Raw genomic sequence first — 27759 nt, 5'->3', positions numbered from 1 at the left:
AACTCAGCAGAATCTGAGAAGAGCAGCACCAGCTGCAAAGAGCTGTGCCTTTTACTGTTTACTTCACTGCGTTTCCCTTCATTAGAACCGCTGAATAGAGATCGAGGCTGCTACGTTTAACCACACACACCTATACACACATCGAACTACCAGAGTATTCCCCCTCGCTTTATGAAGGAGATGTCCTGTCACCGGGGCGCATGATGCGTGTGTGTGTGCTCAGCTCCGCTCTGTGTGCGTGTTCGTGTGTATCCGACACCACCGGCATTTGTTTTCAAATTACCACGAACAGTACTTTAAACAAATCTGGTTCCCCATAGTTAAGTGTATTCCCAAGTGAAAGAAATGTGTTTAATCTTAATCTCGATGTGCACCGGAACGAACGATACTATCATAAACAAATGCCCCCCCCCCCATACACACACAAAACGAGGCCATGCTTTATTAACTCGTGCGCACGCTTTAGTAACTCGTGCGCACGCTTTATTAACTGCACACGAGAAAGTAAAACGTGGCCACGTTTTATTTATTTTTCTCTCTATGAACCCTCCAGGGCTCCGTAGAGGAGGGATAATACTATATTATTATAATATAGATTGAGTTTAGAGGAGACAGTAGGAGGGAGAAAGAAGAGAGATGGCAGACTGAGAACAAGAGCCCAGCAGAGGGTCAAGCACCGTGACCTTTCCCCATTCATCATAAATCCCACATTTCTCAGGAGACATTGTGCTGAGGGAAAAGTCCCACAGCAACGTCCTCTCCGGGGTGTTCTGCGTACCTGAACAATGTCCCGCTCTGCGTAGCGTCCTTGGGAGGAAATCCTCTCCTCGTCCCCGTCCAGCTCGATCATTTCTGAGGGAGGGAAGCACATCAGTCATGTCAAAGCTACGCTGAGCAAATATGGCCCACAGTGTGTGTGTGTGTGTTTATCTGCCGGAGCCATTAGCGTGCCACTGGGTTACATCTCCTCTGAGTGTTGGGAGTGTACAGGATTTGCGTCGCTGAGCGTGAAGCTGTGGGTCGCACATGAATGTGCACATAAGGGCTGAAACAAGCTAGAAATATGGGTAAGCAGAGGCAGCGATGTGCACCGCGGGGACATCATGCAACCGTGCACACACTGGCTCCAGGAGCGTGACAATCGCTGCCATCCTGTTGACTTTGCAGGCTAATTGCTCATCGAGAGCGAGTTTGTTTTTACTGCTCGGTGAATTGTAAACACGAGAAGGAAAGGTGTGAAACGTGGCTGTCGGCCATTAACAACAAAATAAGAGAAGAATAGAAACACCAGAGGAGAGGAACCAAGGAGGGGAGATAAGAAAGGGAGAGAGGAGGAGAGGACATAAGGAAAGGAGAACAAACAAAGAGAGAAGAAGAAACACTGATCAATGATAGGGAGAGTTGAGGAAAGAAGGAAAGGAGAGGGGAAAATAAAGGACGGCAAAGAAGTGAAGAAAAGGAAACAAGAAGTGAAACGTGGCCGTCGGCCATTAGCAAAATAAAGGAGAAGAGCGCCACCTCTGAACTGACAAATGAGAATCCACCTAACCTCAGAATCAGTGGAGGAGGAGGAGGAGGAGAGAAGAAAGGAGATGCACAAGGAAAGGGTGCAACCATGTGGGAGGAGAGATAGGATGAAGGCGAAGGATTACTGCAAGCAAACACACACACACACACACACACACACTCACTCTCTTACCATCAAATTCCGCTGGTCCAACACCAACTATTATAATTGACATCGGCAGAGAGGCAGCCTGTAACAAGGGGGAAAGGAGAGAAAATAGCCTCATCAAAGGCGGGGAAAGACAGTCTTTTCACTATTTGCTATCTTTAACGCCGCAGGCTGTCAGTGCTACAGCCGCGGGAATTACTAAATGAAAGCTAACAGTGCATAGAAAGGAAGCTCAATAGCTAAATTCAATGGCATTGTTAAGACAGACATGGGTCGGTGCAAATCCACCTGCCCTCTGCAGCCCGCTTTTCTAATTTCATGCATCTAAAACTTTTGTCTAAAGCCCAACAGCTTCCGAATGACTCTCTGCCTCCGCCCGGCATCGCAATATAGTTTATTAAATCTTATCCGGGTGGGACAGCGAAGTACAGTTCCAGTGTTGAATGATGGATGAGGGCGTTTTTTATAGCGCTTCATAACTTCCCATAGTTATTAGATAGAAGCTCTAAATTGCTTGAGATATGAGGGGCACGTATTCTCCGCGGGCTAGTAAATAATTACTCTCAAATCTGACTTTACAATAACATGACATCGCACTGAGGCTCTAATTATTGAAAAATCTTTACCCACATGAGCTCTGATCAGTCTAATTAGAAAGCATAGTTATTAGAGCTGAACGGGGTGAGGGGAAGGTGGAGGGAGAGTGACCGATCCCCCCCCCACTCTCCCCTCACCCCCTTCATTAGTGGAGAACAGAGAGAGGGAAGCAATAAAAGAGACGGAGAGATTTTCATATGCTGCCCGTTCATTTTGTTTGCGTGTTGGTTTATTAGGATGTCCATTAGTGGCTTAATCTCAGACGGACCTCCGGGGGGCCACACTCGCTTTACAGTAAATTAGCTGAATGAATATTAGCACACAGTGCATGGACTTCTGCTGCTGCACATCACACTGTAAATGATACAGTGGAGGAGTATAAGAAGCAGTACCAAATGGTAATAGAGATACGCTGTTACAGAATGTCCTACATTCAAAACGAAAGTGAAAGGACAAAAGTATAAGCATGGAAATACACTTACAGCAATCAAAGTAAAATGATTTGTTATGTCTAATGGCACATTAAAGAATCATAAACATTCAAATACTGAATTATGATTACTGATGCATTCATGTGTTCATGCAGCTGGTTAAATTGGAGCTAGTTAAAAATATCATATGTTCTGCGGGTGGATATCACAACCTATAACAATATATCAATGATTAATTATTTAGTTAATTTATGTTTTGTATTAACTACTTAATAGTACTGGAGTTAAAAAGTACAACGGTAGCTTGAAAATTGGCAGCGTAGAAGTATAAAGTACCATAAGGTAGAGTAAAAATACCTCAGAAATGTTCACTTTAAATAGGTTATCGAATTTCTAGTAAATGTACAATTTGAAGCCCTTATAGTTTACTTGAGAAGTGCTATTTAAGCTATTTTATAGTTCTGCTCTAATACATCTAAATGGCTTATATGGGAATGTATACTCCTGAGAGCTTTAGTTACTTTACAATTGTTCATACCTCTCCTGTTGTGTTGATTTTAAATGTTTTTGGAGGACCAATAATTCCTGCTTATTAAGCTTAATGAACTATTTTGAAAACCTCTTGGATGAGCTGGAAAGGATCGTCCCAAAGCTGAAGACAGAGCTGTTTTTATGAGTAAAAGTTGCATTTTTAGAGATAAGTGGTTCAGACAGGACAGCGACACTACAAACATACGATGATCTTGTGGAATATGACGCACTGTTGTGGATTAAACTAGCCAACTATTTAACATGTAGTGTAGCACTTTGACGGTACAGTTTTGATACTTTTACTGCAGACACAGTGGCGAGCCGTGACTTTTACACCTAGGCCCTCTGACCCCCACCCCTTCCCTCGAGAAAAAAATAAAATAAAAGAGTAATTACGTCACAGCGTATACTTCAGCGGAATATCAAAACAACGGCCCAGGGTGCAAAACGCATCAATGACAGCGACCGTCTACCACACAAAACAACACCTGTAAATAACCCAACTTGTGTTCTTTGAAATTGAAAAGGATGTTGCGTTGTGTTTGTTACTTTCATTGCAGTTGTCTGTCTTCAGTGTAATTTGGCATGCTTTTATTTTGAAGGCGAGTTTACGCTGTTGACAGGAAGTTGTTGTTGCTATGGAAACAAGAAAAGCTTCACAGCGGACGGAACTTGTCATAAAGTTCGCGATAATAAAACCCACCCATTTAGAGGAGAGATATGATTGGTCAATTGCTCTCTCGTTCAGTTACTCTGTGAATTAACAGCAGGACCACCAATCAGCTCCTGTCTTCACAGACTCGCAGAGATGAGCTTCTTTCATTTAACCCTTCACATTCAAACAGAAACTGAATAGGCAGATTCGAAGGATTTATTTCTTTGGAAATGTTATTTTAAATACAATTAAATCAAGTTATTTTGGTAAAACTAATGAAAAGTATAACTAAAAAAATTATTATTATTAAAATGTTTTTTAATGTTTTTAAATATTATTTTGTAGAATATCTTAGGCCCTCTCGGGCCTAGAGGGCCCCGACGGCTTGCCACTGGTAAGACATCTGACTACTTCTTTCCCCACTAAAATGTTAATGTTTCATGCTTAACAAAAACACATAGAGTACATCAATAGAATTTAAATCTGGTTCTGTACATTGACTATGGACTCCTTTGTCTGCGCCATGTCCGTGATGACGCCGTCAGAGATAATGAGCAGGATGAAGTACTGAGAGCCGTCCGTCACTGCTGACGCATACCTGGAGAAAGAGGGGGAGGAAAGAAAATAGGAAATCAGGCTCAGAGGTAGAATGGCTGCGTTTTAGGGAGCTAAGGAATAGCTTCACTTCACATGTCAAAAGTGCTAAGTCGAAGTACTATTTGTCAGTTACCACAGAAAACCTAAATAATCCTAGGAAATTCTGGAAAGCCATAAAATCGATATCCACCGGTGAGATCCGTAATGAGCTACCTCCGTGCCTTACCACAGCATCTGGCTCTATATCGGACAAGGCTACCATGTTAAATTGCTGTAATAAGCATTGTGTGTCCTGCGGTTCTCTGTTTGATTCTGTTTCTAACTCTGCTTCTGTGAACACCCCAATCCGTGACTCTGAACAATGTGGTCTGGAAAACCCTTTCAGTTTGACTCCTTTTACTGTTAATGTTGTTCATGAAGCCTTAACCAAGCAAGATCCTAATAAACCGGCTGGCCCGGACAACGTAGAACCTTTCTTTTTAAAGATAGCTGCAGATTTTATTGCTCCTCCTCTCACTACTCTTTTTAACCTCTCCCTCAGCACAAACACAATTCCAACAGTATGGAAGTCAGCGTATGTCTTGCCTTTACTAAAAGGAGGGGAGGCAACTATTTTAAATACATCCTGTCTAAACATCAGTCAGGCTTCAGAAAGCAACATAGCACCATCACTTCCACAATGAAAATGGTGAATGACATTACGAGTATTTTAGATAATAAGCGGAGTTGTGCAGCTCTATTTATTGACCTTTCCAAAGCGTTTGATACCGTCGATCATCGCATCTTAAAGCAGAGGCTACTCAGTATTGGCATATCCAGCCATGCAGTGGGGTGGTTTGTGAACTACCTCTCTGAAAGGTCCCAATGTGTTCACTTTGATGGGCTGTCTTCTGAGTGGTTAAACATTGCTAATGGTGTTCCTCAAGGTTCTGTTTTAGGTCCACTTGTATTCTCCACATATATCAACAGTTTAGGTGAAAATGTGAATGAAGCTACTTTACATTTCTATGCGGACGATACCGTTATGTATTGTGCAGGTCCCTCCATTAATTAAATTTAAATTACAGGCTGTTTTTAACATTATTCAGACTCAGCTCGCTGAGCTTAAGCTTCTTTTAAATGTTGATAAAACCAAGGTAATGCTGTTTTCAAAAGCTAAAAAGACACCAGAGCCTGTTTTAGATATTCTTACTATGCAAGGACAAGTACTTGAAGTGGTTACCAGTTATAAATACCTAGGTATCTGGCTTGATGATTGTCTTACTTTTAAACTTCATGTCAATAACCTGCTTAAAAAGCTGAGGGTTAGGCTAGGTTTCTTTTTCAGAAACAAGTCCTGTTTCTCTTTTGAAGCCAGGAAAAGGCTAGTCACTGTGACCTTTTTACCTGTGCTGGACTATGGTGATTTGATCTATTTGAATGCACCTGCCTATTGCCTGAACAAGTTAGATGCCGCCTATCACAGCGCACTGAGATTTGTCACAAATTGTAAAGCACTTACTCATCACTGTACCCTGTATGCCAAGGCAGGTCTGCCATCACTTACTGTAAGAGGCTCAGTCATTGGTACACGTTTATTTATAAAGCTTTGTTGGGTAAACTCCCGTATTATATCTGCTCTCTGATAACAGAGAGTTGCAAGCAGCTATTGTCTGAGATCGCATGATGTAGTATTGTTAGATGTGCCAAGAGCAAGGACTGTCTTAGGTAAGACAGCTTTTATGTGCGCAGCTCCACTTGCTTGGAACAATCTTCAGCAAGAATTGAAACTGAGCAATCTCATTCCTCTGCATGTTTTTAAAGCTAGGCTAAATGAAATGCTCGTTGATACTATGGCCACTTGTAAATGTCTATAACTATGTAAATGTATCCTGTAAATATAATGTATGATGTCCTTTATTGTTTTATGTTTCATGTGGAACCTATATGCTGCAGGTCTCCCTTGAAAAAGAGATCTATGATCTCAATGGGACCAATCTGATTAAATAAAGGTTTGAAATGAAATGAGCAAACATGAAATAGAGGCACAGAGAAAAAACTGCACTTCTTTTAACCTTTTATAAACGTTGAATGGGATTTTCTGCTGAACTCTATCCATTTAGAAAGGGTTACTCCACGGATATGACACATCAAGACCATTTAACTGGTCACAGGGAGTACTACTCAACGAAGCAAGCCTGGAAAGTTTTTGATACAACACCTTTCACATAGTGCTTTCACAGTCAAGCGGAGATGGAATCAAACCAATAGAATTCACAAGATAAAATAAGCAAGGGAAGCATACATAGCACACAAGTTAAACATAAAAAACAACATTCTAACTAAATCCTTTTCTAATGAGTCCACAGAGTCAGAGAACCCAGACACTAATCCAAAGCTTAGGCGCTGCCGACTGGAAAGAAAAGTCTTAAGATGTGTGCAAGGTTATATTTAGAAATCCTCGGGCAAAGGATGTAAGAGTTCTGCTCTTAGTTTAGGGTCGCAGAGGGTCCATACGTTTGGAGGCTTAGCATTCTTTATTGTGTTGTAGTAGAGTTCATTTAAACTTGAGGTATATAGTGCAAAGACATCAAAAAGTGTTGCATTTTGGGAGATGTGGGATCCATTGATTTTGGAGCTTGACTCACTAAAAGTTCTGATATCATTCTACATTTCCAACAACTTGTAATATCCCTATAATCTCCTTTTCTCAAAACATAATTGGTTGGTTTTATTACTTCGTGTTTCAGATTTGCGATGGCTGTGAACGTTTTTTATATTACGATCTATTAACAACTCCAGGGCTAATTATGTGAATGTATTATTGATGTTTCATTAAAATGCAATATCATTTAGTGTTGTGTGCCCAAATAAGGTATATTGTGTAAAACTATTTTTTAAATTATGGATTTTTAAGAAAAAGTGTTTTATAGGTTTTAGTGCATGTAAATGGTCCTGCCTGAAACGCAGGACTGCTTTACTTCCATAATATAATGACATCACTATGTAACACTAGCGCTTCTATTGGCTAGCGCTCCAACACATTGTACGTGATAGGCTAAGGGGCGGGATATCTCTAAGCTGTTGACCAATCACAACAGAACTGGCCAGCTAACCAATCAGAGCAGACTGGGCTCTGGTTTCAGACAGAGGGTGAAAAGAGGTGCTGCAGCACAGGCAGTATGAGAGAAATAAAGAGCTTTTTGAACATTAAAGCATGGAGACATGTCCCAGTAGAGAAACATAAAACATATATGAACCTGAATATGAGCAGAGTGTTTAATTGAACAAGATGCATGGAAAACAGTATACTTTAAATAAATTGATGCACCTTGGAATCAGGTATTTTTCTTTTAACTGTAAAAAGGTTTGACTTGATGTCACAGTAGTACAAGAGTATTTTGAAAGCATATGATACATACAACTTTTACGCACACAGACAGTTAGGAATTGTAACTGTCTGACTCAGAGTCACTTTTCTTTAGTGAGGTCATCCTGGGTTTTAGTCCGATGCTCCACAGAAGTGAGCGCTGAACAATGCTGCTATTCTCAGGCTGAGTGGGTGGACAGAGAGAGAGAGAGAGGATTTGATATCCGCTGATGAAAGGTAGGAAAAGTGCTTGTTACAGTCAGTCTTGATGATCATATCATGAGATCTGGGCAATAGGGAGCGTCAGGTGGAAGTGGGAAAATACCGAGCTACAAAACAGCATATTACGCTGTATCAACGGGTGTGAGAGTACATTTAGAAAGTGCTGCTGACAGCTTCTGGTGCTTTCAACATGAAGTGTGTTTCATGTGTTTAAAATATTTAAAACAGTGGAAGGGTAGCTTTTTATTATTTGTGGCTCCAATAAAAATGTAACTGCACTCGAGGGTCCACATGTCTCCTGTTAATGTTTTTATTAATTTAATAGTGAAGCAGTGGTACTTTCTATTTGTGTTTTCATTTATACTTTGTTCTAGCAATGGTGGGAGGCGAGCTTATAATTTACAGTGCTGTTTCTTCAACTGTTATTTTCAGTTTCATTTATTTCTGCTGTGTGCCTTGTATCAATTATCAAAACTTTCTGTTGCGGTTCGTACACGTGCAACAACCACAACATCCCACGTCCTTATGAAGGAGACCAGGCAGCACAATGATTGATGGGCTGCCTTAAAGGGATAGTTTGGATTGTTAGTGGTGGGGTTGTATGAGGTACTTATCCATTATCAGTTATTACGTTCAGTAAATGAACAATGACAGCACACCCCCAGGTTGGAGAAATCAGCATGGAGGAAAGCAATGAACTGCTGCGGGTGGAGACAGCACAGAACATATTTAACCACCTAACAAATCAAGGTCTACAATATAAAAGCAATATCAGTATAAGTGAACTGTATTTTTTTTATATTTCACGCCTTTACTTTGCAGTTAAATAACCCTTTCTGAAGAGGACGGGAATTCAAGCCGTTATCGATGCTATCTTCAACGCGACCTGACTCCATTGACAAAAGCAATAATTGTACCTCGCAGAATAGAGTGCCACAGTGACGCGTCCTAAGTTAGCATTGTACCACTTCCGGTTCCTTCGTCAAAAAGCAATGCAATTTCTCAATTCGCAATTTTTTTGTCGAAGGAACCAGAAGGAGTTTACTTCCGGGTTTTAGGACGCGTCACTGTGGCACTCTCTGTAGAGATGTTTTGGGTCTGCCACTGCCTCAATTGGTTAATTTGTTTGTGTTATTGTTTGACTTGTATGAATCCGTACTAACTACAGTCACACAGAACTACAAACTAATTAACGGCCAGCACCTTCCGATTCTGTGTCATAAAATCACAGTTTTTTTCCAATGGAGTCCGCTGGCTTTGAACAGAACATTGACCACAGCCAGTGCCGATTCTAGAGTCGGGGGGGGGGGGGGGGGGGGGGGGGGGGAAAACATTCACTGGGGGCCCCTCGAACCAGCTTTTCCTCACCACGCACAGCCAACAGCACACCCCCCCCCCCCTCCCTACCGCCCCCGGAGCGGAGCAAGGCAACTAAACTCAAGATAAGATGCAGCATTTGATGCATGGGGCCGCCTTGAGGGGGTTTCCCGACATGTCGTTGCAGTAAATTGGGGTGTTTCATGTTGTCGTTGCTGTGGACCTTCTTAATCTACCTTCTTTGGGGGCCCCCTTCTGGTCCAGGGCCCCAAGCAGTTGCCTGCCTTACCTGTCAACAAGCGGCGGTCCAGTTTTCTGTCCAAAGGGCTGTCCGAGAGCAAGGTAAAGCTGTGCAAAATGTCTAAATATAGCGTATACTGAAACAAATAATGATAAAATTGGTGCGCCTTTTTTGTTTAGGTAGCTAAAAGGAAATGTGCTGCTTCACCATAGTAAATTGATTATTTTAAGTGCATGTAATCCTTTCTGCTCCTCCAAACTCGTGGCATCCAAACCACCATCTATTATAGGTAACATACTTACTTTAGATAATTACCTACCTACCATACAAACCCAATTCAAGAACATATAAGATCAAATGATAGAGACCTCTATTGAGCCCCTAAGGGAAATTAAAGCAGCTGCAAAAAGAGAGTAAAACCCAGGCAGCTCATCAGTCATCGTGCAGACAGGTGACCTTCTAAAGCTCTGTTGTGTTTGTCGCACGTGTAAAAAAAGCAACACGGTAAGTATTGATTCCTCTTAGGTGACATTGCGTTTCTTTATCTCATCCCTTTTTCTGTGCAGGTTTGTCTAGTAGCCCACACTCACTTCACCATACTGTAAGCAGATTTATCTCAGTCATTCTTCAGCAGAGTCGTAAAAATACCGAGGTGGCATTGTTCTCCATGGCTGTGATTACAGTGGACCTACCTGGCAACGTGGTTAATAACAGGGGAGAAGTGGGTGGGTCCGTAGAGGCGCACAGATTTGAGACTCTGGTAGTAAGCTTCCATTACCCCATCGATACCGCTGCAGTACGGGTTCTGTGGATTACCGTTCTGCACAAAAAGAGACAGAAATGTTAATACATGTGCTCAAATGTACTGTGTTATAGTGGTAGCATTACTGTCTCACAGTGAATGTATTCTGTGAAAAGATTAAAAGACACAGGGGCGTCTTGATTTTAAAGACAGAGCCGTAAACATCCTTATTTATTATTTGTATTACTCATGGCAGCTTGGATATAACTAAGATTGTGGAAATGGGGGTTTGCAAGGTTACACCGTGCTCAATTAAATACCAGTACTGTAATTAGGGATGCTCCGATCGCCAATTTTGGGGCCGATCGCCAGAATCGGTATCGGCCGATACCGATCGCCGATCCGATCGAGCGGGCGGTCCCTAACTGTAATAAAATACATTCATTGAAGTTTAATACAACAGACACTAACTACCAATGGGATTAATCTTGTATTCATAATTAAACAACGTTATTGTTATTATGCAACCTTGTTGGAAATGTTTGGGCAACCAGCCAGTTTTTTTTTTAATAAAGTGAAAGTTCGGCAAGCTGTTCCAACTGAGCTGGCATGAATTTGTCATGGTTTTGGATTTGTTGTTTTCATTTTCCACCTTTTATTTTGAAATGTTTTCCTCCTTGGCCCTTTCTCATTTCTCTAACTCCCCTCCTCGACTCCTATCCTCGACTCCTATCCTCGAGACTTAGTCCCGCCCACAGGAGATGCGAGCGGAGGAGCCGAGGAGGGGAACCGAGGAGAGAGGAGGGGAAGCAGCAGGCGGTTAGAGAAATGAGAACTCCTCTCCTCTGAGCGGTCATTTTAAAGAGACGTCCATTAATGATGACAGGAGGCACAGCAGCCCTCTGTCTGATGGACAGATGTGTTCATGACCACTTATATATTTACTTTTGACAGTGCGGTATAATGAGACAATAACATGCTACAGATGCGGACATATACACACACATATATGTATGTATATATTATTTATATAAATATATACAATTTCAGAATCAAACAGAGCACTCTCATATTCGCGCCGGGCCGATTCAAGCCCCTTAGCTGTGATATAATGAGCATATACCACGGCCTGTCGTGAGCTATTGCTTAAATATACCATATGTTTAGTACGACACAATAACAATAAAACAAACGAAAAATGTGCAAAAGCTCAGCAGCAAAGGTTCCGACAAAGTTCAGCATGAGAGATCTGGAGTGATGTGTATGGAGGTGTTGAATGACATCTGTGTGCTTTTTATACTAAAAATAATCAGTGCCATAAAGTGATGTGATTAAATGTCCTCCAATGATGGCAGCACATCAGGGTTGTCAGACTGAGGAGAGTTCAGTGGTGTCAAAACCTTTGGATAGAAGCAGTCTATCTGTGCTTCTGGGGACTGATGTGAAGCCCCTGCTTGATGGGAAGTGCTTAGATGTGTTGTATCCAGGTTGTATAATGTCATATTTATATTTTAAAAATATCCTTTTTTACGAGTAAACGTTTACCTGGAAGATTTTAGTATCCTCTAATGTGATTTTAAATGTATGATTGCAATCTTGTTGTGACTTTAATAAGGTTTATATTTAAATATGGGGCTGTTAGCTTGTAAAAAAATGGTTAACTCCAAAAATGATTGTTTGTTTATCAATGTCAGTGAAAACTCTAAACATATATAATATTTGCATCAAATGTCTTTCCGACAGCTGCTGCAAAACAGTCATTCCCAAATCAAGGGATCAATCCCTTTTTAATCTTTATTTCCTTTCACTTTATGCCTTTTTATTTTAAGCTTAAAACAAGTCACAGTAAGTTATTGTGAACGAAAGCAAAAATAAAATACAATGGTCTAATTCTGTTTTCTTTGAGTTTGATTACACTTTAATGTCAATTTTAGAAGTCTAGAAAGACAACACATTCATTTGTCTCCTTCAGGGTGATGCTGTTTTTCCTCGAGTGCATCGTCTACCCCTTCCCTGCTTATTCTCTAATAGCCACCAGCTAACAGTTAGTTTACATTCATTGAGTCACCCTCATTGATTTAATGTCACCCAGCTAAAACGTTGAAAAATGAGTTGAATATATTCAAGGGCAATTACAATAACTTGCTTACATTGGGTCTCTGTGCTACAAGGGCGCTTCTGTATGCACATTTAACACCATGCATCAAGTGAAATTGAATACAGTTTGTTTCGATGTTAGGGGACATAATAGGCACAGTGCCACCCTGAAGGATAACGAAAAAGTATTTGTAGATTATATTTCCCTTTTATTGAAAAAGGCTGGGATCATTTTCTTTTCAACACTGGCATGTTGTGGCAGCGAATTGAAGGATAACAAGATTACATGCAGACATCAAAAACAGCCACCCGAGGGCTAAAACATCAATACATATTATTAAAACATATCACCAAATATAAGAGGCACTCGGGGGTTGCAAGCCCTAAAGGACATCAAATCCAATTTGAATGTTGACGGCTTAATTCTCCTGTTGAAGCATTTTAGACCAGAATATCCCGAGGCGAGACATTTCACATTTAAATCATTGCATGAGGGGTGGGAACTAAGAAAAGTATTTTGGTAAAACCCATTGTGGTGAGATACAACAAAAGTTACATTAAATGAGAACATAATGATAACTTGTCTTAGAATAAGTTAGTCTAACTCTAACAGAAGCTCAGCCGTTGGTTTCTAAAGTTCTTGTTGAGACAAAGTGTTTTTGTATCCATGCAGCATATTACAATTGATGTGTGGTTGACTGGGTTTTAAAATATCCAAAAGAGGCAAACAATACATTATTTAAGCTACCCATATGTTTTGTGCTATTTTTCTAATTATCTTTGTATGAAACCATCTTGACTGACTCTGCTTGGTTGCCCTTGAGAACACACAGCCCACATGAGACTCCTTTGTTTGTAAATGGAGCTTGCATAATGACGAGGGATTCAGTGGTGGTTTGCTCCCACAGCTGCAGCCTTCCTCTGACAAAGTTGAATCTTTAATGGTAAGATCGATGCATATGAGCCTTGTCTCGAGGTTTGGCGCCTCAGGGGAGACTGCTACCCAACGCTGAGCCCAACAGTAAGCAAAGTTAAAACGCCTCTGGAGCAACATCTGGAAGTGACTGTAGACCAGGGAGGGGATTAATGGTGGAAGAGGAGTGGTCTACAGCAGTGGTTCCCAAACGTTTTGTGCCCAAGGGCAAGGCACACCAAAGGACAAGTACAAATCTCAAGGCACACCTATTGTGCAAAATAGCCCTTATAACACGTGTTATCACTCATATCATGTAAAATATCTGTAAATGTGCATAATTATTTACTAATGCCAAATAGAATGTGACAAAGACAACTATATTACTCATGAAATATTTATTAACGAAATATTTCAGAAATTAATTTGAAACGTTATCAAATTAGGCTTCATCAAAGCAGCAACACACTCATTTAAACCAGACAGGTCACAACATTAAAAATGAGGCAAAGGAAACTCAACAGAAATTCAGCACAGAGAACTGTCAATGCGAGGAAGCTGCATTGTCCATGGTCCTGAACTACAAATTATAAATGTAACATTTCAGCAATCAGCATTGAAACATGTGCTATTGTAAATATGTTGCCATATTACACTACTTCGTTACTATCTACATAAAGTAACTCGTTACTTTACTCGCCGAGCACGTACGAACTGCGCATGCGTGAGTGGTAGTGCTGTAGCGACGCGTCGACGCGTCGTCGACGTCGTCTTCAAAATATCGTCGACGACATATTTCCACGTCGACGCGTCGCTATACACACGTGGGTCACCCAAAGCAACAAGCAGTTCACAATCGCACTTCAAACACAATGGAGACTGAAACGGCTACCACCTCCTCCTCACAGGATTGCGCACGAAGCCCCCAAACGAAAACATCTCGCCCCAGGTCTTCAAAAGCATGGGAATATTTTAAAGTTAGTCCAAAACGCAAAGATATTTATATCTCACTGAGACTGCTGCATAGCCTAGCAGAAGCAGCAGCTAGCTGTGGTGGCTACCATTAGCAGCTAGCATTTGCTCTCCGATTTTTACATAAAATGGAATTATGGATTATAAATTCAATCGTTTTTTTATGCATAGACGTTAAAAACCTATGGATTAACCGATTCAGCCGCGTTTTTTCTCATTTTAATGCCATTGAACACGTCTTTTGATCAGATTGACAGCTACGGCGGTGAGACGATCTCCCTAGAAGCTCTGTGAAGGTACGTGTTGTGATGACTGTATTTGCTTCCCCTGTCGCGAGTCCGGATCACTCAGTGATGATACTATATACCTACATAATCTGTGGAGTCTCAGCTTTAATCGGATATATTGTATGTGCAGCTACGATAAGTAATAAGGGTACTTTTATCTTGAGTTCTGTGCCAATGTCCGTTAGCATTTTTCACTCAGGGGTCATTTAGATGCTTCTTATGAGACTTGTGTTTTGTTTTGGTAAACATGGTTTGTATCGTCAGTTAGCTGAGATTATTTCCGTTAATCTGGTATAACACATTAATAGGTTCTTAAATATTAAGATCCCCTGAGACACAGTATCGTGAAACAAAAATGTTTTACATTACGTTTTTTTTACATTACGTTTTTTATGAATTGAACAACAGAAAAATAATCGTTAGATTAGTCGACTAATCGATCAAATAATCGCCCGATTAATCGTTTTCAAAATAATCGTTTCCCCCCAGCACTAGTGATTGGCAATAACTCTCCTTACCAGCAGGCGGCGGTAGTGTGTATTTGTCATTCAAAACAGGCAACAACCGGAAGACAGAGAAGAAGAACAGACTACGTGATATAAACAAACAACAAATAGCTGTGCGGTAGCTTCACCTTAGCATGTGTTCGTTGCAGGTGTTTGTTGAGGTTTGACGTGGTGTTTCCAGCAGTGGATAACAGCTTCTGGCCTGGACACAGTTTGCACCTCACCGTCACATTCCTGTCTATTCTTCGGACGAACTCAAAATAATGGGCATACCTCCACGCCTCGAGAGTTATCGCTGACTCAGCCATGTTTATGCAGCACTGCACGTGGAGATGTGGACGCGCAAGTCGCGCAGATTACGTACATATAAACCTACAAAGTACTGATATAGTAAATTAAAAAGTAATTATTTTTGTGTAGTTGTATATTGCAATAATAACGTATGGTTGTCACAAAATCCCACGGCACACCCGGACTTGCCTCACGGCACACCAGTGTGCCGCGGCACACCGTTTGGGAACCACTGGTCTACAGCACCTGAGGGCCTGACATTAGAGGAGGTATAGACAATAGGAAGGATGGATGGATGGACTGATGGATGCTTGGATGTATAGACGGACGGAATGATAGATGGATGGATAGATAGATGGATGGATAGATGGACAGATGGGTAGGTATATCCATTGGATGGATGGATAGAATTATTTAATGGATGGACTGATTGTTAGATTCATCAAAGGATTGTGGTGTTATTTCCATAAAGACATTCTTTCTCACTTTGTATGAACTTGAGCTGCATTCACATTATAAGAAAGTTGCTCTTTGCTCACTGCAAGTACGGTCAAACACACAAACTAATACACACCCACACAGCTGACCTCCATGCCAAACACACAAACTAATACACACCCACACAGCTGACCTCCATGCCAAATAACAACCTCCTCGGGCAAAAACTGTTGCCGCCAGCTAGATATGGACTTGGTGGGTCTACTGCAAAAAACTAACCAGCTTATTTGGCTTCCATCACTACAGTGAGCTTAATTTGTTCATGTTTTTGGACTGCAGCGTTCACCGCCCACCATTAAACTGTTGCCTGTAATTGGTCATCTGGGTATGAGAGTGCTTGGTTTCATACCATTTATTTTTCTAGTTCTAGTTAAACTTTATGTACATGTTGCCTTGAGAAACACACAAGCTGCCTGTGACGGACACATTTCCTCCGGCTGCCATGAAGGCGATTACAGGAATTGTTCTCAGTCATATTCAACAGCAGTCCGATAACATGCCAACTTTTGTACGGCCAGTCCTAATCTTAACATTGTTCATAATGAGCATCACTTTCCCATGAGGCCTGGTTTGTTCCAAGGTTATGTTTTCTGCTTGGTTTGTTTGTCCATTTTTCAGCAGGATTTTAGAAAAACTACTGCTGGATTGGTGGAATGGGGGGTTACCTTGGTTGCTGATTGGCTAATGGTTACACAAGCCAAAACATCGTTATGACATAAAGTGGCCGAAATCTGATCATTTTCAGACAGGTTTTTATATAAATGGATCAGGACAAAAAGAGAGCGAATCTTTTTTCCTGAAACTTTCAGAATCTCTTTCCACAGAGGGGACACATGTTGATGTAGAAGAGACATGAAGAAGAGGGGACACATGTTGATGTAGAAGAGACATGACGAAGAGGGGACACATGTTGATGTAGAAGAGACATGAAGAAGAGGGGACACATGTTGATGTAGAAGAGACATGAAGAAGAGGGGACACATGTTGATGTAGAAGAGACATGACGAAGAGGGGACACATGTTGATGTAGAAGAGACATGAAGAAGAGGGGGACACATGTTGATGTAGAAGAGACATGAAGAAGAGGGGACACATGCTGATGTAGAAGAGACATGAAGAAGAGGGGACACATGCTGATGTAGAAGAGACATGAAGAAGAGGGGACACATGCTGATGTAGAAGAGACATGAAGAAGAGGGGGACACATGCTTGATGTAGAAGAGACATGAAGAAGAGGGGACACATGTTGATGTAGAAGAGACATGAAGAAGAGGGGACACATGCTGATGTAGAAGAGACATGAAGAAGAGGGGACACATGTTGATGTAGAAGAGGACATGAAGAAGAGGGACACATGTTGATGTAGAAGAGACATGAAGAAGAGGGGACACATGTTGATGTAGAAGAGACATGAAGAAGAGGGGACACATGTTGATGTAGAGAGGACATGAAGAAGAGGGGACACATGTTGATGTAGAAGAGACATGAAGAAGAGGGGACACATGTTGATGTAGAGGAGACATGAAGAAGAGGGGACACATGTTGATGTAGAAGAGACATGAAGAAGAGGGGACACATGCTGATGTAGAAGAGACATGAAGAAGAGGGGACACATGTTGATGTAGAAGAGACATGAAGAAGAGGGGACACATGTTGATGTAGAAGAGACATGAAGAAGAGGGGACACATGGTGATGTAGAAGAGACATGAAACAAATTGATTTGGCATAAGAGAAAGTTGTTTTTCCTCACCAGGGCAAACTCGTGGGAGACCCGTCCGTCTGGAGGAAGCTTTGCTCCGAAGCCCAGCGCAGGAAACATCTTGTCGCTGTCGTAGTCCTGGATGATCTCTCCGACGGCCCGCAGCGCCATGGCGTAGTCGTTGAGCTGGTACGGGCTCATGTAGTGCAGCGAGGTGGGCTGGGATGGGTTACCTGGGGACCCACAGAGGTTCAGCGCCATTAAAGTTACATCAGCATGAAACTGTAATCATGACTGCGTCCCCTGGGCTGTGAGTCATCATTAAAATATAATAAAAAGCAAAGTGGTGTGTGGGAGGGGGTTAAAACGCAGACTGGACTTTTAGTTACACAAACATTTCTCTAAGGCACGGCTGCAGAAATAATCTCGCTGGTTGCCTCAAACCACAGCGGGCAGTGTGAGGAACCATCATCCTTTTCAGTATAGCTAAGTTTAAACTGTTAAAAATACTAAACTATTAAGACCATGAGCTACAGCGGACCCTCCAAGACACTCGCTCTCTGTGTCAAATAAATAAAATCAGGCGATATGTAATTCCTCAGAAATATTGCATAAGTGTGATAACTGTAGAGGAAACTTCTGTGTAGCATGCAGTGGAGTCACCGACTCAGGAAGGAGACACGGAAGAGTCGGAGCTTTGATGTCAAACCACTGTGATTTATTTGGAGTTGGTACCAGAGTATTCACATCACAAATCCAAGAGTCAGAGGTTCTGACTCCACGGTAGAGTTGCCACGTCAATTCTGGAGAGCCTCTCTCTTGCCAGCCCATCTAACTGGTTTCGCAGAGAGTAAACAACATATTTGAGGAGATAGCCTAAACAGTGTGGGAACACAGAGCTACTTGCTTCGGACACTTATGACCTCGAAGATTTCACCTTGGAGTCCACAAATACAGAGAAGGAAGTGTCCCAGTGTACCCACAACACAGACCATCTGTGACCCAGTATTGACCGGTCACAGAATGGGAACAATAACATTATTGGCTAAGCCGCCTGTGTCCTTAAAGAAGGTAAACAGACATCAAGGTTTGTCCTGTATGTTACAAATTGGCGTCTTATGATAATTATTTCCATAACAATAACAATACTCTTTCCTATCCAAAAATGCAAGAAGCAGCTCTTGACAATCGCAAATAAAAACAGAATGATAAAAAGTTGTTTGTAATGTCTGCCTTTACTTGTGTCTTTATTTTTGGCCGCGGTACATGAAAGCAAAACGTATAATTGTTACCATTAAAATGACAAGACACTTTTTCTTACTACACAATTTAACAACATTTGATAACTTATTTGCTCCTTCAATACTTTCAACATTTATTTACTTATTTATAAAGTATATATTTATTTCTTTAGGATACTGCTACTTATTACCATGGTGTACAAATTTGTTTCCCGCAATTGTGTTCATATATTTCTTGCACTTTGCTGCCTTAATGCCGTACATTTCCTGCTGCAGGACAGATAAAGGAATTCTGATTGTTTTATATTTTGACCACCCTAACCCGTATTTAGCCTTCAGCTCCAAACCCTATTAGTTCTTTCTGAAGATGTGATTTTTCACAAATGCCCATACATAAAAGAAAATCTCATAAAAAAGTCATTCTTTAAAATAGCTTGGCACTAGCTAATAGCTCACATTTGTCAAACAGGAAAACATTTGTTGGAGAACATTTGAGATACATATTAAAACACACTTGGTGCTCTGGTGAGTAATTACTGCAGCTCCCAGGTTCATCATGATGAAGAAACACGTCAGCTACTGTGTGGCTAATACATTTATTTTTAACAATTAATTGGACAAAAAATAGGGCACTAAAGTAAAATATATGTACTTTAGTGCATACGATACATTTTTTGTTGGTTATGGTCTTTTTGTTTGTATAATAATCTAACTTAGAAGAAAACCTTGTCCCTGATAATGCATTATGTTGTGCTATAAAATAAACGAGTCAGTTATTATGTTCTGTCACGGATCAGAATCAGAATACCTTTATTAGTCCCACAGAGGGGACATTTGCAGCGTTACAGCAGGAAAGAACAGCTTAGTGTTGCATGTCTTACATGCGTTAAAAAAGTACTAAGTTATAATATAATGAACAATATGCTACATAAGTTACATCATTTTCAAAAATACAGATCAAATCTACAAATCAAATCCTGTAGCAGTTCTTAGGATTTAGCAGCCGATATGTAATATACAGCCAACTGTAATATATACTGATATATTACAGTTATTAAAGATGGCATATGTATATAAAGTATATATTGCACATAAAGCACATATTGCACATAGTTTGACGGTATTTAACGCAAGCTACACAATTGACAAAATACAAGATACATACCTTGTAACAGTAACAAGGGTTTAGCAGCCAGGTATAAATGACACAGTTATTAACGGCATATATATATTGATTTAGTGGCCAGGTATAAATGACACAGTTATTAATGGCATATATATATATTGATTTAGTGGCCAGGTATAAATGACACAGTTATTAACGGCATATATATATTGATTTAGTGGCCAGGTATAAATGACACAGTTATTAATGGCATATATATATTGATTTAGTGGCCAGGTATAAATGACACAGTTATTAATGGCATATATATATTGATTTAGCAGCCAGGTATAAATGACACAGTTATTAACGGCATATATATATTGATTTAGTGGCCAGGTATAAATGACAGTTATTAATGGCATATATATATTGATTTAGTGGCCAGGTATAAATGACACAGTTATTAATGGCATATATATATTGATTTAGTGGCCAGGTATAAATGACACAGTTATTAACGGCATATATATATTGATTTAGTGGCCAGGTATAAATGACACAGTTATTAATGGCATATATATATTGATTTAGTGGCCAGGTATAAATGACAGTTATTAATGGCATATATATATTGATTTAGTGGCCAGGTATAAATGACACAGTTATTAATGGCATATATATATTGATTTAGTGGCCAGGTATAAATGACACAGTTATTAATGACATATATATATTGATTTAGTGGCCAGGTATAAATGACACAGTTATTAACGGCATTATATATATTGATTTAGTGGCCAGGTATAAATGACACAGTTATTAATAGGCATATATATATTGATTTAGTGGCCAGGTATAAATGACACAGTTATTAATGGCATATATATATTGATTTAGTGGCCAGGTATAAATGACACAGTTATTAATGGCATATATATATTGATTTAGTGGCCAGGTATAAATGACACAGTTATTAATGGCATATATATATTGATTTAGTGGCCAGGTATAAATGACACAGTTATTAACGGCATATATATATTGATTTAGTGGCCAGGTATAAATGACAGTTATTAATGGCATATATATATTGATTTAGTGGCCAGGTATAAATGACAGTTATTAATGGCATATATATTGCACATATAGCACAAAGTTGGTTTGTAGTTAGCAGCAAGGGGTGCTATAGTCGGTGTTGTGGTGTGTGTAGGAGGGTCTACTAGGGGCAGGGGGATATGGAAATATGAAGGAAAAACTTCAGTGTTCCCAATTACCAAAGATATGAAGTAATGTAATTATATCACTATTATAACTGAAGTGAAAATGGGGAAAACTGAATAGATAGCAATAGAGAAAGACTATTTTCTTCGAGGACATAATCTCCAAATTGCATTACATGTATTATCTTTTTAAATCATCTCTCACTGAAATGAGAACATCACTCATCTGAGACAAACTGCGCAGAATTGCTCATTTTGCTTGTTTGTCGTTAAGTTGTTGTCACTGATAAATGTACAGCAGTTTACCCGTGGGGCTTAATAAACACCGACTACGCAGGGAAAAAATAATGTAATTTGAAAAATGTGGGTGTAATGAGTTTCTGTCTACGGAGGCACAAACTGTACAAGATGAAAACTTCAAACTGAGTTTATAAGTGTTAGATAATGTCGGAATAATTGTCCAATTTTCAGCTGCTTTATTTCTAGTCTGAGTAAAAGGGGGCGAAGTGTCATAAGTGTAAGTCAATTAAAACTGACTGAATCATTAAAGAGTTCACATCAAATAAAGATCACGGTGTTAACCACCAAAAGTTTGATCAAGTTCGATACACTTTCATCGATAAGAGCTTTAAAACACTTACCATTCGATGCCGTGAAATCAATCGCCACCGTGAAATTAATCTGAGTCCTACAAGAGAGAACGGATCACGTTAAGGGGTAAAGTGGAACCGTCAATCACGCTGAATTATGTCACAGCATGTTTCAAAGCACGCTGCAGCGAGCAATTAGGCAGCGGGTTATCGGCAGCTGTCAGTCTTAATGTTGGAGCAAAGAGATAAACATGGTGCTCTAATCCTCTCTGATGAGTCACTGCAGAGTCTACCACCGCAAGGATTTAATGAGGGAAGTAGTGCTGGTGATTTATCTGAAGAATCATATTCCGCCCTCTGTTGTGAACTCACCCGCCGCGGATGTAGTCCAGGAAGGAGAGCTCGGTGTCCACGAGGCAGGAGAGGAGAGTGACCTGTCAGTCAGGAGAAAGAGTGGTTTACAGCATGAACAGGGTGTGTTAAAGGTCTCCTATTATGTTATTTTTAGGAATATATAATGGGTCTCAGATATATCAAATAAATAAAAAACATGTCTATGATGTCAGATCATGCATTTTAGGCATCCCTCATATCCCTCTGTGTCAGCCCTGTTAGAGAAACGCTGATTCGGGGTCCTAAGCTTGAAAAAAAATGCTTGCTAATGTAAACAAAGACCATATTACGTCCAAAACAGTCGGGTATTTTTCTGATAGCAACGTTTCTGATTGGGCCGAGGGTCCGCATTTCCGATAAGACGTCATATCGGACGCAAATCTGGATCAGCTCCGTTGTAGCCCCGTTTTTAGAGATGTGGGTACGGAGGAAAAGAGAGAGGGTTTTATTTTCTGACGCTGTGTGAGTTCCCCGACACACCGGGGACACATGTTGATGTAGTGCATTTTGCATGATAGGTCCCCTTTAAAGGAATGCTTCACCCACAAAATGACCATTTGTATAAAATGTACTGACCCTGTTTCACCTTAACATTTGAAAACCTTTTCTGGCAGTAAACAAAGAGACATTTATTTATTTAGTGGCTCTACTGTGCCATGTTCACAAGCTTTAATGTTCCAAAAAGTATTTATTCTTCTCATACTGCCTGTCTTCTCTCCCTCGGTCTGAAACCAGAGCCCAGCCTGCTCTGATTGGACTTGAAGTTAAACCAAGATGAGTTTTTGATATATAATAATTTGGTGGCTGATGTATTCCTTAATATAGCACCTGATTCTCAAACCAATGAGTATTTCTACAAATTCTGACATTTTCTGGTGGTAATAAATGCATGAATGAATAATTTATGAAACATTTATGAATTGACTCACCGTTCCTGAGTTTTGGTACTTTTTCTTCTTTTTTTCTTTTTTCTTTGGATTTAGCACCTGTGGGGAAAACATCAGCTTGAATCCACTTTGTTTTGTTTCAGGGAGCAGAAAGTGATCTCTACTCATGTCTTCATTCAGAATATCATAAACTCAAATTCAAGTCTTTGTTCACATTCTCCTTTTGATTTTCTACAAGTGAATGTCTCAGCACACGGTAGCAGTTAGCCTGTGGGCACCTCTGCAGTGTCTCCTTAGGTTTATGCAACAAAACCACTTGGGTAAAGAGCCCTGTAGGGTAAGTTATGGCATCTTTAAATACGATAACTTCTTCACCCTCTTATCTTCTTCCCACCACATCTGAGTTATATAACAGTTTTAAGGGCGACTGTGGCTGCGAGGGAGTGCGGTCGTCTTTCAACCAGAAGGTTGTGGGTTCGATCCCAGCCCGTGCAGTCAACATGTCGATGTATCCTTGGGCAAGATACTTAACCCTGAGTTGCTCCCGATGGCCAACGGTGTGTGAATGTGTGTGAATGTTAGGTCCTAGAGTAAGATACACTGCTCTGTATGAATGGGTGAATGACATGCAGTATGTAAAGTGCTTTGAGGGGTCTTAAAGACTGGATAAAGCGCTATATAAGTACAGTCCATTTTAGCAAACATTACCCCGATACTGAGATCTCTTCACTGGCTCCCTGTAGCTTATAGGATACAGTTCAAAATCCTCACTCTCACCTACAGAGCATTGCACGGTCAGACTCCTGCTTATGTGGCTGACCTAATTCATCCATATACATCAGCCCGCCCACTCAGGTCACACATGCACAATTTACTGTCTGTCCCAAGTACCCACCTTAAGACCCGCGGTGATCAAGCATTCGAAGCCATGGCTCCTAAGCTATGGACCGCTCTGCCTGATCATCTATGGTCTGCTGACTCTGTTGACTCCTTTAAAGCTAATTTGAAGACATTCCTGTTTGGGCAGGCGTCTGGGTAACCAGTGTGCTTGATTTTATACTACGTTTTCATTGTGTTTTTTATTGTGCTTTTATTATGTTTTAGTGCAGGGGTGGGAAACCCTTTTCCTCTCAAGGGCCATTTCAATTTTTACAATATCCTCAGAGGGCCGTACAAATTATTGACCTCTGCTTAAAAGAACTAAAATCACAGCCCATTCATTTCATGCTGTGCAAAGAAAAAGCAACCTCTTAACCCAGATATCTCACCATGACTCGCGTATGCATGCACGGCACGTGCACGGTGTGGCGTGACCACCACAACAGAAAGATATGGACACAAGATGTGTGCAAATGTATTTAGTTTCCTATCCATGTGAACATGATTTAAGTGGGGGGGGGCCTAACCTCCTCTAGGGGGGTCCGAGGGGCATGCTCCCCCGGGAAGATTTTTTTTGAAATATTGAAGTTAAAAGCATCAATCTGGTGCACTTTGAGAGCAACATGAAGAGATCTATGGATACATCTCTCAACATCCAGATGAAACAGAACTGGAAGCAGATTTATTTTTCTTTATGAATATTTTACAAATCACTCTCCTTTCAAACTGTATTCTTCTTTATTAATAACAACTTTTTTTTACTGTCATATAGTATTTTGTACCTGTTTACTTTATTCTCTTATTTTTTTATAATGATCATATAAAGATGTGCCTTTACCTCACTGGTTGTAGAAAAAGCTTCTTATATTCGTTAGCATAGCTAGCTAACCAGATGCTAATAACAACAAAGTTATTGACTGTATGATCAGTATGACAGATGAACAGATCGCCACTGGGCTTTCAGCTAAAGACACAGCCACGCAAAAACTGCAGCATGAGTACGGCTCCTTATGGGTACTGCAATTTCTGAAGTGCTGGAGCGGCGTTCTGGTGCTCTCCATCAGAACTGCCCCTGTCAGTCGAGACATATACCACGTGATGACACGTTAAACTCGTGTTGTGTTCAAGGACCCTGACCTTGGCCAGGAAAAACAGGCACTCGCTTGTTTAATTTTTTTGCGGTCTAGATTTCTTAAATTTTTTTCTTTTTTGCGTGTGTTTATAAATTACCTCGAGGGCCGTAGCCGATTGTCTCGCAGGCCGTATACGGCCCGGAGGCCGGAGGTTCCCCACCCCTGTTTTAGTGCTTTTATGACTTCTTAACACGTGGCTTATGTGTTCATTTATCATTGTACGATTCCTATGATGATGTTTAATTGTTTTGTCAAGCACTTTGTCTGTGAAAAGCGCTTTATAAATAAACTTTACTTACTTACTTTTGCATAGCCAAAGACTATGTTCTCTCATATCAATCTGCAGAAATAAGTCCGTTAATTTAACGTTAGCTTCGGACAACAAACATTCATTTTCTCCATCAGCTAGGCAATGTTTTGCTCCACAGAGAATGCTTCCACCTCACCAAGACTCTCCGGCTAACGGACCGATTTGACTGTTTGTGAGGAACATTTTGTAGGTTTAAAGTATTGTATTGATCCCTGTTTCGTAAAAGGGCCGCCTGAGGATTAAGACTTGATCAAAGGTGACATTTTGATATTCAACCACCTGACGATAACCCTTTATGAAACATCCAAAATGTACTGCACACAGAACTCTTCTGGCAAGAACATTTAATCATGTTGAATTGGAAGGAAGCCCCTCTCTCCGCGATATTTAAATAATAGAGCAGGAACACTTTGAAGTTCTTGAAAGTGGAGAAGATTAGATGTGCTAATCATGGATTTAATGAATGACAGATTATGTAAGTATGGCAGACTTTAGCACATACTAGCCAGCTGTATATATCACATATTAAATCAACATGTTATTCTGTAACTGCAACTTGTTTTAGTGTCTGTTTTATAATCCATTGGTTATTATCGTCTTTTTTTATTTTGTGATTTAAATGTTCTTATTAGTTTTTATTTCTTCCTGTTGTATGTTGACTCTCATATTACCCATACTGTGTTTTTAAAACCACATATTATAAGGTCAAATATTTTTAAAGTGATATTGTAGGGTTAATATTTGTATTTGGCTCAGGTTAGACAAAAGGACTAAAGGAAAGGATAAGAGGATAATGAATATGTGTGTGTGTGTGTGTGTGTGTGTGTGTGTGTGTGTGTGTGTGTGTGTGTGTGTGTGTGTGTGTGTGTGTGTGTGTGTGTGTGTGTGTGTGTGTGTGAGAAATATCACCTCATAGACGTGAAACTGCGACTGGCTCCTTGACATTTCTCTGTAGCGCGTGCTGAAGTCCCCGATAAAGTCGTGCCTGTAAAAAAAAATAAAAACATGGTCACATTTCTTCCCGGTAAAAAGGACGTATATTCTTTGTATTCACATTGTCAAAAATCCGGAGTATCACTAACAAGCTCCTTGGTTACTAGAGGCGTGGGCGTAGCAACGGGCTCCATGATTTTATGCGGATAATCAGCTCCATTGGAATAAGGGTCAGAAATGTGTTGGAGTTCAAAGCTGAAGTGACAAAAACTGCCAGTGAAATGAACAATGAAAGGGCGACCTGTGACCCTGAACACTGGGAATTCACTCGCTTCAAAACATAAATACCGTCTTCATTCCCCGACTGACGCTATGAAGTTATCTGTCAAAAGACCGTTTAAGCGGTATAAATAGTTAATGTATATTTGAAGCAGAAGGGAGTGTTGTCACATGAAGAGCTCTACAGGGATGTTTCTCCACACTATCCACTCTAACAGAGAAAAACAAGAGGGCGTATTAGGACAAACATTTTGAAGGGAAATCTGTGAACATAATCCCAAATGTCCATCCCTACTTTGCACATATGCTCGTGTACTATCAGGGCAGATTTTAATTTTTTAGGAGCATGAACAAACTGGAAAAAGGTTTTTATCTTAGAATGGCATTCAGGAACATTTAAAGCGGCCCTATAATGCTGATTTTCAGGTTCATTTTTGTGTTTAGTGTCTCTACTGTGACATGTCTCCATGCTTTAATGTTCAAAAAGCTCTTTATTGTTCTCATACTGCCTGTGCTGCAGCACCTCTTTTCACCCTCTGTCTGAAACCAGAGTCCCTGTTCAATCAATCAATCAATGTTTATTTATATAGCCCAATATCACAAATGTTACATTTGCCTCAGTGGACTTCACAGTTAGTACAGAATATCAGTATATTGTCCGGCAGTGGCTCAGTCAGTAGGGGCTTGGATTGTGAGCCGTAGGGTCGCCGGTTCAAGTCCCCGACCAGACCTAAAAAATATGGAGTGTGGACTGCTACTTGGAGATGTCCCAGTTCACCTCCTGCCCTGCCGTGGTGCCCTTGAGCAAGGCACCGGACACCCCCCTTCCCCCCTCACTCCCATTGCTCCCCGGGCGCTGTGCAATAGCTGCCCACTGCTCCTAGTACTCCTGGTACTAGGATGGGTTAAAAGCAGAGGACACATGTCACTGTGTGTGCTGTGTGCTCTGCATGTGTGACCATTAAAGAGGGTTTCATCCCTCCCAATTCTATTATATGACAATACGACACCCTCTGTCCTTAGACCCTCACATCGTACAAGGAAAAACTTCCAGAGAAAACCCACAGTTTAAAGGGGAACATGGGAGAAACCTCAGGGAGAGCAACAGAGGAGGGATCCCTCTCCCAGGACGGACAGACGTGCAATAGATGCCGTGTGTAAATCG

The 27759-nt window shown here is 40.6% G+C and overlaps 1 protein-coding gene across 3 annotated transcripts in view; it reads right to left on the bottom strand.

Moving 5' to 3' along the window:
* Positions 1 to 27759, bottom strand: part of LOC117539392 (copine-8-like) — a 116006-nt gene that overhangs the window by 4481 nt on the left and 83766 nt on the right. For all 3 annotated transcript variants that reach the window (XM_034205549.1, XM_034205548.1, XM_034205547.1), the window contains 9 exons: positions 26292 to 26367; positions 23103 to 23159; positions 22153 to 22214; positions 21832 to 21878; positions 17673 to 17854; positions 10308 to 10435; positions 4385 to 4487; positions 1700 to 1757; positions 779 to 852 (listed from right to left, as the gene is read on the bottom strand). In XM_034205549.1, the coding sequence (XP_034061440.1) occupies positions 779 to 852; positions 1700 to 1757; positions 4385 to 4487; positions 10308 to 10435; positions 17673 to 17854; positions 21832 to 21878; positions 22153 to 22214; positions 23103 to 23159; positions 26292 to 26367 (787 nt within the window). The remainder of the gene's footprint in view (positions 1 to 778; positions 853 to 1699; positions 1758 to 4384; positions 4488 to 10307; positions 10436 to 17672; positions 17855 to 21831; positions 21879 to 22152; positions 22215 to 23102; positions 23160 to 26291; positions 26368 to 27759) is intronic.

This window comes from Gymnodraco acuticeps, unplaced genomic scaffold (assembly GCF_902827175.1).
Source record: "Gymnodraco acuticeps unplaced genomic scaffold, fGymAcu1.1, whole genome shotgun sequence".
Taxonomy (NCBI): Eukaryota; Metazoa; Chordata; class Actinopteri; order Perciformes; family Bathydraconidae; genus Gymnodraco; species Gymnodraco acuticeps.
This window is presented reverse-complemented; position numbering and strand designations above follow the sequence as displayed.